General features: G+C 41.7%; 1 protein-coding gene across 1 annotated transcript; it reads left to right on the forward strand.

Moving 5' to 3' along the window:
* Positions 1–490: 490 nt before the first annotated feature.
* timeless (timeless circadian clock) lies at positions 491–11,980 on the forward strand. The gene is made up of 30 exons (XM_068720522.1): positions 491–586; positions 1,108–1,219; positions 1,317–1,470; positions 1,725–1,839; positions 1,939–2,001; positions 2,106–2,207; positions 2,304–2,459; positions 2,542–2,675; positions 2,891–2,978; positions 3,107–3,283; positions 3,520–3,737; positions 3,820–3,923; positions 4,733–4,902; positions 4,988–5,113; positions 5,244–5,395; positions 5,485–5,582; positions 5,674–5,794; positions 5,900–6,101; positions 6,190–6,329; positions 6,518–6,597; positions 6,698–6,821; positions 6,922–7,004; positions 7,171–7,325; positions 7,564–7,789; positions 8,026–8,094; positions 8,238–8,356; positions 8,569–8,806; positions 10,954–11,005; positions 11,117–11,196; positions 11,417–11,980. The coding sequence occupies exons 2-30, from the start codon at positions 1,138–1,140 to the stop codon at positions 11,545–11,547; spliced, it is 3,759 nt and encodes a 1,252-aa protein (XP_068576623.1). The 5' UTR covers positions 491–586; positions 1,108–1,137; the 3' UTR covers positions 11,548–11,980.
* Positions 11,981–13,299: the final 1,319 nt, after the last annotated feature.

Consider the following 13,299-nt stretch of genomic DNA (forward strand, 5'->3'; position numbering starts at 1 on the left):
TTATTTCAGTGCAAATGACGGAGCTTGGTGACTCCAGTATAATGACAAAACATAGATACACTTTACATTGAACAAAGAACATTTTCAGGTATAATAATAAAGTAAATAAAAAGGTTAGTTACAAAGGAGGTTTGTAAACACGGAAAATGACGAGTTTTAGTAAAAGGAAGTCCTTCTCAATGTAATTGATTAACCCTAAGTACAACCTTCTAGGCGACACTTCTGCTTGCCCTGCAAGTATACAACACGCAAAGGTCAACCATGGCTCGGGTCCTAGTTTCTTTGCCACAATCTGACACTGCCAATTCATTGATTTTGTTTAGTCTGGAGGTAGATTATGTTGGAAATACACAGACTGTACAAAGTCAGATTGCTAAACCTTGAGCGGTACTGCCTGAAATACTAAACTCAGGGCAAAACTATACCTCTATTCACATAGTACATCCGCTTCCTGTGTTATCACTCTTGGCGCGAGACTTGTCCGATTCCTTCAGACAGAAACCACTGTCACAACTAACGGAAAAGCTCTTAACTTTATACACCAACGGCAGCTGAACACGGAACCCTTCGAGTTTACAATCATCTGGTAAACCAATCACTGTTGTTTGTCTTTATCTGAACCAAGATTCCAGAAGTCATTGTGCGGTCATACTGCTGTAAACTGAAGCTAACGTTAACTGTCTCTGGCTACATAATATTAGCATTATGTGGAGACGAGCCATCCTTTTGTAGATGAAGCTACCGAGATCCCGTGGCTAATATAAACCCTTGGACTAGTGTAACGTATAGTGTCACAGTGAACATTTTAATACCCTGAAGAATTAACTACAAGTTACCTAAATTTAGTAACGTTACCCACTTAAAAGTACTCAGATCAATCAGGTTCAAGTCAATCAGTTAGTAAGCGAACCATGGAAAAGATGGATACCCCCTCTCTAAGTGACAGATCAGCCAGGTCAAGCTGTTTTAACTGCTTCTTAGTTTTTAATGTCTTGTGCTGTATAAAACGTAAGGTGTAAATGAAGTGTATTGTTATGTATATTATGTGTTAGTCTCTCTATATCCTACTGTACTGTGTGGCTGAATCCACTGAACCTTCACCTTTAGGCTGTCTGATGGTGAGTGGACTCATTCAGCATGAACTGCGAGCTTTTGGCAACGTGCAGTGCTCTCGGCTATCTGGAGGGAGACACTTACCACAAGGAAGCTGATTGCTTAGGTGAGTATTGTTTTTACATGCACGTTCTGCATCATTAGAGGGCATGTTGATAATATGTTTGTGTCCTCCTCCTAACTATTCTTTTTCTGTGTTGCAGAAAGTGTAAAAGACTTGATCAGGTATTTACGCCATGAAGATGACACCCGGGATGTCCGCCAGCAGCTGGGTGCAGGCCAGATTGTACAGAATGACCTTCTACCGATTATCATCCAGCATAGACAGGACAAGGCCTTATTTGATGCCTGCATCAGGTATAAACACTAACATGGAACTTTTCTCATCAACTTGAAATTGTATGCCGATGAATATTTGTGAATGAGGGGGACATATAACCAATTTGTTAATATATCATAATATGGTGGTATAAAATGAAATATTGATGCACTAATGCCAATATTGTGATACATTATTGCTATACTGGTACCAAGTATTGTTTTATTAAATATAATATTGTCATTATATTGGCTGACTGTTTCTCATATGACTCTACTCTGTTTTTCCTCAGGCTCATGGTCAACCTTACTCAGCCTGCCATGCTTTGCTTTGGTAAAGTCCCTGACGACCCAGTGTTTAGACATCACTTTTTACAAGTGACATCTCATTTACAAGCGTGTAAAGAGGTACATTAAACATAGTATAATAATCAGAAGTTATGCCATTACAGTTTATAATTTACTGAATTTGATAATAAGTACTTTTTGTGTCCATTTTATTTTCAGGCATTTGCCAGTGAAGCGGTGTTTGGCATTTTAAGTGAGACATTATACACGCTTCTACAACTGGTGAGTGTTTCAATTGTAAAAAATTTTTTAAAAAAAAACAATCAACAAAAATGTCAGTAAAATGTTTCTTCCTGTTCATCCTAACTCACTTTCTTCTCTTTCAGGACTGGGAGCAGAGACAGGAGGAGGATAATCTGCTCATAGAGAGGATCCTGCTGCTGGTCAGAAATGTGCTGCATGTACCTGCAGACCCCTGTGAAGAGAAGGTCTGACATACACATACTGATATATACTGATAAATACAGTATATTAGACTCCACCCTTCATCTCACCTTCTTCCCTAATGTCTGTCTTTTCTTTAGAAAGTGGATGATGATGCCAGCATCCATGATAGGCTGCTGTGGGCCATTCACATGAGCGGTTTCGATGACCTGATCAAGTTCCTTGCGTCGGCCCAGAGCGAGCAGCAATGGAGTATGCATGTGTTGGAAGTAATCTCCCTCATGTTCAGAGACCAGGTTAGAGAGACGAAAGCCCTTTAGAGGCGCACGTATAGGTTTCCCACTGTTCTGTGTTTGAGCTCTTCTTCTTTCCTCACAGACGCCGGAAGCTTTGGTGAGCGCCGGCCAGGCTCGTTCAGCTGAAGAGAAGCACAGAGACTCTCAGGAGCTGGAGGCGCTGAGGCAGAAGGAGCATGCAGCAAAACGCTCCCGCACATTACAGAGAGGATCCAGGTACAGTCGAGCCCGCATAAAGTCACCGCGTTCTTTATTTTCTATCTTGGTCTGAAAATCTCATATAGAACCCCTGTTTATAATGCTTGTTTGAAGTACTGAAGCTTAAAAAGTGTGTGTGTGTGTGTGTGTGTGTGTGTGTGTGTGTGTGTGTGTGTGTGTGTGTGTGTGTGTGTGTGTGTGTGTGTGTGTGTGTGTCAATGTTATTCTTTCAGACACTCTCGCTTTGGAGGGTCCTATGTTGTTGAAGGCCTCAAGTCGATTGGGGACAGAGATGTGATTTATCACAGAAATGTTCATAATGTGAGTATTGAGCTCCTGTAGCTTATCTCTGTTACAGGCAATCTTGGTGCAGTTAGCCATGCAAAAATAATTTCAATATGAATCTCAGTTTTGTTTTTATTTTCTTCTTCTTCTTCTTTTTTTTTTAGTTCAAAAGCTATACTCACGACACGGGCAAAGCAGTGAGACGTGTTCCCAAGAGGAATCGTCAGGCCCGGGAATGTAAGGACAAACGCCGCTCTGCATTAAATGTTCGACTCTTCCTGCGAGAGTTTTGTGTGGACTTCTTGGAGAACTGCTACAATCGCCTCATGTACCTCGTCAAGGTCAGCTGCTTGAACATTAATGACTGATTTGTAGCACCATATAACAATTATACAAATGGTAAAAGGGCCTGGAAGTGTTAAATACCTTTTTATAAAACTATATTGTCTCTGATACGTTCAATAAGTGACTCATAAGTAAATTCTTAGTGGTTTCTTAAGTTGCTGTGTACAAGTTTCACAAGTACGTTTTAAGCACAATACTCTCAACACTTTATATTTCCTTGTCTCCTCTATAGGAGAGTCTCATTCGAGAGCAAACTCAGCAACACGATGAGACGTACTACCTTTGGGCACTCAGCTTTTTCATGGCTTTCAACCGGGGCAACGGTTTCCGTGCAGACTTAGTTTCTGAGACCATGTCCATCCGAGCTTTCCATTACATCGAGCGTAACATCACCAACTACTATGAGATGTTGCTAACAGACCGCAAAGAGGCCACGTCCTGGTCGCGCAGGTAAGATCATTAGGAAGCATGCTAATAGGAAAATGTCCAACCTGTGCGTTGTTCCCAGATTGACGTCACTTGTTCTTCGCAGGATGCACCTGGCTCTGAAGGCATATCAGGAGCTGCTGCTGACTGTGAACGAGATGGACCGCTCACAGGATGAAAGCATCCGTCAGAGTTCTAGTGTTATTAAAAGTAAGATGCTAACAGAACTTATTAACAATGAGTACTCTTTTCAGTTATGAGATACACTGCCTGGCCAAAAAAAAAGTCGCCACCAAAAAAAAAAAGGTCACACACTCTAATATTTTGTTGGACCGCCTTTAGCTTTGATTACGGCACGCATTCGCTGTGGCATTGTTTCGATAAGCTTCTGCAATGTCACAAGATTTATTTCCATCCAGTGTTGCATTCATTTCTCACCAAAATCTTGTATTGATGATGGTAGAGTCTGACCGCTGCGCAAAGCCTTCTCCAGCACATCCCAAAGATTCTCAATGGGGTTAAGGTCTGGACTCTGTGGTGGCCAATCCATGTGTGAAAATGATGTCTCACGCTCCCTGAACCACTCTTTCACAATTTGAGCCCGATGAATCCTGGCATTGTCATCTTGGAATATGTCCGTGCCATCAGGGAAGAAAAAAATCCATTGATGGAATAACCTGGTCATTCAGTATATTCAGGTAGTCAGCTGACCTCATTCTTTGAGCACATACTGTTGCTGAACCTAAACCTGACCAACTGCAGCAACCCCAGAACCTAGCACTGCCCCCACAGGCTTGTACAGTAGGCACTAGGCATGATGATCCAGGTGGCGACTTTTTTTTTGGCCAGGCAGTGTATGAATCAATGGAGTTTGCACATGGTCTTATCACTGCATAATGCTTCACGTATATGGACATGGTACTTTGTTTTAAATCTTGTTCTACGGCTCAAATGTGAAACAAAGGGTTTTCATGTAATTGTAGTCCTTGCTGCCTCATCTGTTTACCTTCACTTTCTAGGCAACATATTTTACCTGATGGAATACAGGGAGATTTTCCTGACCCTGCTGAGGAAGTATGATGAAACCAGACAGCCTCACTCCTACCTCAAAGACTTGGTGGAGTCAACTCATCTCTTTTTGCGCATGTTAGAGCGCTTCTGCAAAGGTCGCAGAAGCTTGATGGTTCAGGTAAGTTCTTGTGCTTAATTTGTAACGTGTGTAAATTCTTGCTCTTAGTATCTGCTATTCATATCTAGGTCCGCTAACTTTACAGAAAAAGAAGGTGAGGCGGAAAAGGTCTCACGGTAAAAAAAAGCCCTCGGCTGCAGATACTAGTCCAGAGGCCCTGGCAGAGATCTGGAAGGTTGTGGAGGAAGAGCTGAAGGCTTCAGGGTTTCAGGTCAGTGTGAGAATCAACCTCTAGGGGCAGCAGAGAGCTCCCCAAAAACACATTAGTGTGACATCAGTGAATTGAAAGGCTCAAAGTCTTTTCCAACATTGAATGCAACCTTTCTGTCTTCTGTGTGCAGTTGTCCGAATCGTTAACGGAAAACATTGTGCCATTTGATGCCACATCTGAAACTCTGCTTGAGGAGCAGAGGACTGAGGCCATGGTGCGGGTCCAGGACGCTCTGCTGGTTCGACTGGCACCAGACGCGCTGGGGCTGCTGCGTGCTGCCAGGTCAGGGAGACTCAACATGCCTTCGACCCCTCAGACTCATCACACATGTTAAGTAATTTAAGTATTCACCGTCTTCTTGTCATTCTCAGAGAGGTGTGGCCAGAGGGAGATGTGTTTGGTTCTGCTGATGTGGAACCTGAGGAGGAACTGGAACTCCTTAAGCAGATCCTGCATGCCAACCTGCCAAGTATATCTTTTTTATATTCTTTTTTTGTATTTACGAGATCCTTTGTATCACAGCATCTATGCAGCATTCATACCGTTCTTTCTGATTTCAGGGTCATCTCCTCCTGAGCCTGCAGCAGAGGAGGAGGACGATGCAGCAGAGTTAGAAGAGGAAGAGTTTGAGTCTGTCCAGGTTTCCGAAAAAGAGTTTGACTTCCTAGACTTTATCAAGAGGTGGGGAAACCGGTTATATTACAGTAACCTGATGTTAATGCATGCAAAATAATGCTCTTGTGGCCCTCCTAATGGGGCATGTTGCCCTTCTCTTACACCTCACAGGTTTTCCAACCCCAGTATTGTGCGTCCATACCTCCTCTTACTAAAATCATACTCAAAAAACACACCTCACACGAACCACTGCGTCGCTCGAATGCTGCACCGCCTGGCTGTCGACCTCAAAATGGACGCCCAGATTTTCCAGCTGTCAGTCTTCAATCTTTTCAACAAGATCCTGAGTGACCCCGCTGCTGCTGCTTATAAGGTACAGTAAGGACATGTTGGCTGTTTGCGATATAAGGGCAAGTGTGTATACGACACACAGGAGCTTACTTTTGTTCTCTCCTTCACAGGAACTGGTGACCTTTGCCAAGTTTGTGCTGAACCGCTTCTTTTCTCTGGCAGCACAAAACAACAAGTCATATGTTGAACTGCTGTTCTGGAAAAATGTGGGAGCTGTTCGTGAGATGACTGAAGGCTACAGCAAAGACGGGTTGGTGCTTGTTTTTGCGTGTCTGCCATTGTGTGTCTTGTTAAGCTGACTATTGTTGCCCAGTTACAGGTAAAAGATGCACATGTGTACAAGACATTTATTAAAACGTGTAATTTACATTCACTATGAAATAGCAAAGATTTGGGTTCTGCTATTTGAAATATTGCTTCTTGTTCTAAACATGTCAGAGAGGGAACGAAACCAACGTGGACTGAAGAGGAGGAAGAGGAGTTGCGCAACCTTTATGAGGAGCACCGTCATTCTGAAGGTCTGCTTTCTTTAGTTTGTTGAATTATAAGTTACAAGACACATTTGCACACATACTTAGGTGTAGATTTTTACCATTGACTGTCTATTCTTGTGTTCAGTGCCAGATATAGTGGAGACTCTGCTGCCATTACTCAGCAACAGCACCCGCACTCGGCGCCACGTAGTGATGCAGCTGGTGCATATGGGTTTGGTGGAAAATGCTAAAGCACTGAAGAAACAGAAGTACGTTCTCCAGACAGAATCAGTAATATTCTGATGGTAATGTAGTGAAGCATATATTGCAGAATTGGTTACATTGCAATTTAGTTTTTTCTTCCAAAAGGAAAGGTACCCAGATTGTTCTTTGGACTGAGGAGCAGGAGGAGGAGCTGCAGATGCTCTACGAGGAGTACAAAGACTCTGATGGTACTGGACACCATATTATCATTTTGTAGTACGTGAGAGAAAAATTAAGTAGCCTTTCAGTGAACCTCTTTCCTCAGCTCCAGTCCTTGTACAACAACAGTCTCAGGAATGCTAATACATGCTTTGTGTGGTGAACCTCTTTAGTGATAGAACTGTATTTTCGCAGACGTGCTGGGTAATCTCCTGAAGAAGCTCACCGCTAAGCGGTCCCGTGCACGTGTGGTGGACAAGCTGCTCAGTATGGGCTTGGTTTCTGAGAGACGAGAACTTTATAAGAAGAGGAGTCGCATCGCTCATGAGAAGAGCTCTGGAAAAAGAATGGTAAAGTTTACTTCTTATTACTGATCCATAAAGCAGTTATCGTTATCTTTTACAATAACACTCTGGACCACATTAAGAAATGGGAAATTAAGGCAATTATGCATTTAATACAAATGAATAAACATATATATATAGAGAGAGAGAGAGAGAGAGAGAGAGAGAGAGAGAGAGAGAGAGAAAAAAAATAGAAATAGTTTAAGAAATGGTGTTTCAATAAAGGTCACTCTTTCTCTTTTAGACTGAAGAAGAATTCCTTGTAGGACTAACACAAGGCTTACCAGATGATCCTGGTGACAAAGATGATGAAGATATGGAAGAGGATGAATCTGAAGAGAGTGACGAAGAGGAAGATGAAGAGCAAGAAAGGGAAACACAAAATGGAAAAAGGAGGATCAAGAGCCTGCCCACTACAGTGGAGAGGAGACCTGATGTCGGCCCCATGGTGTATGCTTTACAGCAGGACGGTGAGAGAAAGGCCCAGAAATATTTATCACAATGATAGTTCATATTATATGTGGATTAAATGTATTTTTTTTTCCAAGTAATATCGGACTCTCTTCTTGATAGATAAAATCATAGAGCTAAGCGGGTGTGTGTGGTATGTGTGTTAAGTCCTGGTTTCAAAAGTATATCTTTCTTTTTCTCCATTATGCACTCTTAGGATCAGTTTCATGTTGTTGTTATCTTTTTTTTATAACAGGCATGTCTGGACCTTTGTTATGGTTACAAAATAGTCTGTACAAAACAGCTGAGGACCGAAAAGCAGATGGTAAGAAAAAAGTATCCAAACATTTTTCATGTTATTTCTTTATTCTATTTCAAGTGGGTTTGACTTCCAGTGAAGTTACAGTATGTGTGAAAAACGTACATCTAATTAGTGCTGTTTGGTCTGTTGATGTAATTGTTCTGAAGGTTTGTCCCTGGCTGTGCCACTTGTTCCTCTGTCGGAGGCGAATGAAGACGCCATGGACAACAAGAGCTTTCAGAGGCTGTTGCGCAAACTGGGAATTCGGCCACCTGCAAATGAACAGGTGTGGTTGTCCTGTGTGATATTTCACCATTTCAGCTCCTTCTAATGATACTCCTTGTTCTTTCATTTAAGACTGTGTTGGAGTATCTCTGTTTGATTGCAAAAACATCTGGAAAAAAATGTATTAAAAAAATACACCTGATGGCAAAATACTATACAGCTGATACATCAATTTACATTAATTTTTGTTATTTTTTACTTTTCTGTAACCAGGAGACTTTTTGGAGGATTCCAGAAAACCTCAGTGTAGCCCAGCTCCAGAGTGCAGCTGCAGCTCTTAGTCCAAGAGAGGAGGAACCTAAAGGAGGCGGGGAGCAAGACGGCTCCAGTAGTCCAGCCGGAGAATCCCAGGAGGAGGAAGAGGAGGAGGTCTCGGGTGAACAGCGTGCTCAGGCTCTGAGAGCTCTGCTGCTCACACGCAAGAGGAAACACCACACCTCAGAGCATACAGGTATGCATGGGAGCTTCAGATTCTGCAATTTGTCTCAAATGACAGTAAATTACAGCTCTGTCATGTAGGTGAGTGTTAAATTACATGCCTACTACAGTCCCTGACAATAGTCTTGTCGCTTGGGTACAAGTTGACCATAAGTGCCCCTCAAATATATTTGTAATCAATTTTTTTTTTACAAGAAATGGCTAATTTCAATCCCAACAGCTTTTGAAATAATGTTTTGGTGCCAAACGAAACTGCTGAAAAGCATTCTAACGTTCACAGCTTGGTAAGGCCCACTGAGTCAGTTTTTGCAAAGACAAAAGTCTTGGCGCCTTGTCATATGATGCACCCAATCCTAGATTACAGCCTCACCTGTGATCAATAGTTGATCAATCAATTAGTGGGTGTGTATAAAAAGAACCCCAGCACACCAGACCTTCACATCAACTGCAACTTGACCTCTGACAACATGCCTAAGATTCACCCTGAGACCAAAGCGTTGATTATCAAGAGGCTGAAGACCAGATCCACTGCTGAGGTGGCTGACACCTTCAATGTGTCTCAGCGTCAAGTACAAAGAATAAGAAAAAGATTTGAAGAGACTGGAGATGTTTTTGACAAGCCCAGGTCCGGCAGACCCCGCAAGACAACTGCTCGGGAGGACCGTTTATTGGCTCGAAAATCCAAGGCCAGCCCCTTTTCCACTGCAGCAGAGCTCCACCAGGCCTGGTCACCTCAAGTCCCCGTGTCAACCAGGACAGTTTGTAGAATTCTGTCTCGAAATGGCCTCCATGGTCGAATCAGTGCCCAGAAACCAGCACTAAACAAAAGGCAATTAAAAAAACGTGTGGCATTTGCCAAGGCCCACAGCCTGCTAAAAGGATGGACGCTGGGAAAGTGGCAGAAGGTGGATTTCTCAGATGAATCTTCGGTTGAATTACATCACAGCCACCGCAAATATTGCAGGAGACCTACTGGAGCCCGCATGGATCCGAGATTCACCCAGAAAACAGTATGGGGGTGTGCGAGAGATTTGCAGGGTGGAAGGCAATATCAATAGCCTAAAATATCAAGAAGTATTAGCTACCTCTTACATTCCCAACCATAAAAGGGGTCAAATTTTGCAGCAGGATGGTGCTCCATCGCATACTTCCATCTCTACATCAAAGTTCCTCAAGGCGAAGAAGATCAAGGTGCTCCAGGACTGGCCAGCCCAGTCACCAGACATGAATATCATTGAGCATGTCTGGGGTAGAATGAAATAGGAAGCATGGAAGACGAAACCAAAGAATCTTGATGAACTCTGGGAGGCATGTAAGACTGCTTTCTTTGCTATTCCTGATGACTTCATCAATAAATTGTATGAATCATTGTCGAACCGCATGGATGCAGTTCAAGCTCATGGAAGTCATACAAGATATTAAATATGGATCTCACAGCACCACTACTTAATTCACTGATGTTATGCAACATATTTTTGTATTTGAAGTAAATTATTTGTTCAATTTTCACATTACTCTCTGTAGGCGACAAAACTTTTGTCTTGCCAAAATCTGACCTTTCTGTGTTCATTAAATGATCAATCTTTCTTCAGTGAAGCAAATTTATTTTAGTGCATTAAACATAATTTGGGAGGGTTTTAGCTTTCATATGAGCCATTTCTAAAACCAATGGATTAATTAAAAGTCAGGTTATAAGCTGTTGTTTCTACAAAATGGATAAGTGACAAGACTTTTGTCAGGGACTGTAGAAGAGCCTGCTCTGGCTAAACTAGCAACCAAAAATGTGGTGTTACATAATTTTAAATGTAAAAAAATCACTGTCTGTGCTTCAATTTCCCAAGAATATAATGGGAAACTACTGCAAAGTTTTTACAGTCAAGTGTTGTTGTAGCCTGGAACTGGAGAAGCAGCCATGTAATTGTGACCGTATACAACTTTTCACCCTTGTTTTGCATCTCAAAATGTGAGACATACGAAACATAAAACATCAAGGTTAAAAAAAGTACAGTGAGAATTACACTTAATATGAAATCCCTTTGGTATAGAAGTTTCAAAGATACTTCCCACTGCCTTTATAAGCGAGATGTGAAGCCATTGCATGAGATGAGTCAAGGATTGAGATGACTTTGTTAATTTATTCAACTTTTCTGTTGTTTTTAGCTCCTGTGTCAGATTTCAGTCCTACTGAGGATACAGACAATACACTTGAGAGGTGAGGCATCACTCTGTGTTTTCTGTTAATCAGTTAAGCCCCACAGCTGAGAAATGTCTCTTTCTAATTATAAACACTTCTTAATACTTAATCTATTCCTATTCACATCAGTTCCCGGGAAAAGACTTCAACTAAGAGAAGCAGGGTGTTGGACGACGATGATGATGATGATGATGAGGAGGAGGAGAATGGTATTTTACTGTTGGATATCAAATTAGTGTTTTAATGTGTTCGTTTAGAGGTCACTAAGTGGGCACTCACAATACTTTAATAGTATGTCGTCACTCCTTGTTTCATGCTAAGCTTAACATCTGTGCTACGGCAGTCCGGGGCCAGTAATGATCCTCCCATATTGGTGTTTAATCATGACTGAGCTGCAGCATTTTGGCTCACGCATTACTGTCTTTACAGGGGAGGACTCCACCATGGCGATGGATGTGGAAACGAACGGTGACGCAGATTCAGACAGGGAGGATATCTCTGCGCCTGTGAAGCGTAGACGGAGGCTGGTCTTAATTGATGAGGAGGATGATGAGGATTAGTGACTTTCTGTAATGGACTGTAAAAACTGCAGACAGGGGAGTCATAAAAGGCCCGTACTTTGCTCAGAGGTGGATGCAGCCCTCTGGAGGTCTGTAGTCCAGAGAGGAGAAACTATTAATGGAGTACCAACCCCAAAAAACAGGTCCTTAGACCGGCCCCTTGAATCCTATTAAGCAATTTCATGTTGTCATCCCTTTGGTAAGCTTGATTGGTGCCTTTTTGTACTTATGGTATATAAGTTCTGACTTTTTTGTTCATTGTTCATTTTCTCTTTGCATCCTCAGCATGTACATCATACAGGATTTGCTGTCTGTGAAAGATTTGCGTCACAGGATTTCATATATTACTTTAAGCTGCAGGTTAACTGTCTCATTATTTTAGTAACATTACCTTTTGGATTTCAGAGTAAAATTCATACCTACTTATTAATAAAAAAACACTGATGTCAAAGTATTGGCTCACTGGCAGCTTTTGTTGTCATTTTGTTGCACTGCATCATTTTCAACAGTAGAGGGCACTTAAATGTTAAACTATTGTGTTTGTGAATTACTTAAAGTATTATTTGAATATCTGTCATGTAGAATATATTGTATATCCCTTTAAATTTAGTTTTTGAGCAAAACTTTTTAGTATTTTATCTCTGTAGTGAGTGAGAACAGCCCCAGTGTAAATGATGATGGATTATAATCTCAATCAGTCCATATGTGTTTTATGCTTCTGCAGAGATCACATGAACAGATGTATTTGGAGTGAGCTTTCTTCAAAGAGGATCCTGTATCTGTATATGTGTGCAGTTGCTGCCTGTAGTCCACGTTTCGCAGCTGTGTCGGAGGTGGTCTTCTGTCCCCACATCTGGACCATGTTAGTAACTTCCTGTCACAGCATCTGCTCTGCCCCCATCCCACAGAGCCACAATGCAGACCTGGCAATCCACAGATACTGCCGTGAGGGAAGCATGTGAGCTCAATGGTGGTTGTAGTTCATGAAATTTCAGAGGTTAAAGGTGTATCTCTTCCTCTGCACAGAGAACTGTCCCAATATGTCCCCATGTGTTAACCTAAACCAGGCTTGGACAGTCTGTATATTGAGTTTACGAGGATGACTCATTGTTTTGTAACCAGAACATAAAAGTCTGGAGGCTGTTTTGCATAAATGTTGGCAACAGATGCATTATACAGTCATTTAATCATGCAAACTTTCAGTAAATAGAAACCATACTTTTAGTAAAAGTGAAGACCTAGCTCTTCATTTAGAAGCTGCAAAAAGTCATGGAACTCACCCTAAAGTGTTGGAGTTGATACATTTTCCTCAGAAATGACAGGTTTAGGATTTAACAATATATTAACTAGGTAGGAAATAGGCATATTAAAAGGTATTTCAAGTATAAATGACCCTCAGAAACTCAGCCACAGACAGTATTAATGTTGCTGCTTATTAACAAATGGATCATTAATTGTTAAATCGTGTAAAGGTTGTAGAAGCTCTATGTAGGGATTCTCCTGCTTGGGGCACAGTCTAATTTAGGGAAATGTTCAGGGAAATGTACATGTGAGGGGTGGAGAAAAAACAACCTCATTTGTTTGTCGCGTTTTTCCCACAACTCGCTCGGGTTGATCTGAGATTCATGTCTCTACACAACACCGCACACGTAGCCTTTACCTATCTGTTTTCATGTGTCAGGTAGTTCATAGAGGGACATATCTTTGTGGAACATACGCGCCATGTCAAAGTAATAATCTCTAATCTTAATG

Source organism: Cebidichthys violaceus, unplaced genomic scaffold (genome assembly GCF_023349555.1).
Source record: "Cebidichthys violaceus isolate CVI_PGR_0920_01 unplaced genomic scaffold, fCebVio1.0.p SCAF_25, whole genome shotgun sequence".
Classification (NCBI taxonomy): Eukaryota; Metazoa; Chordata; class Actinopteri; order Perciformes; family Stichaeidae; genus Cebidichthys; species Cebidichthys violaceus.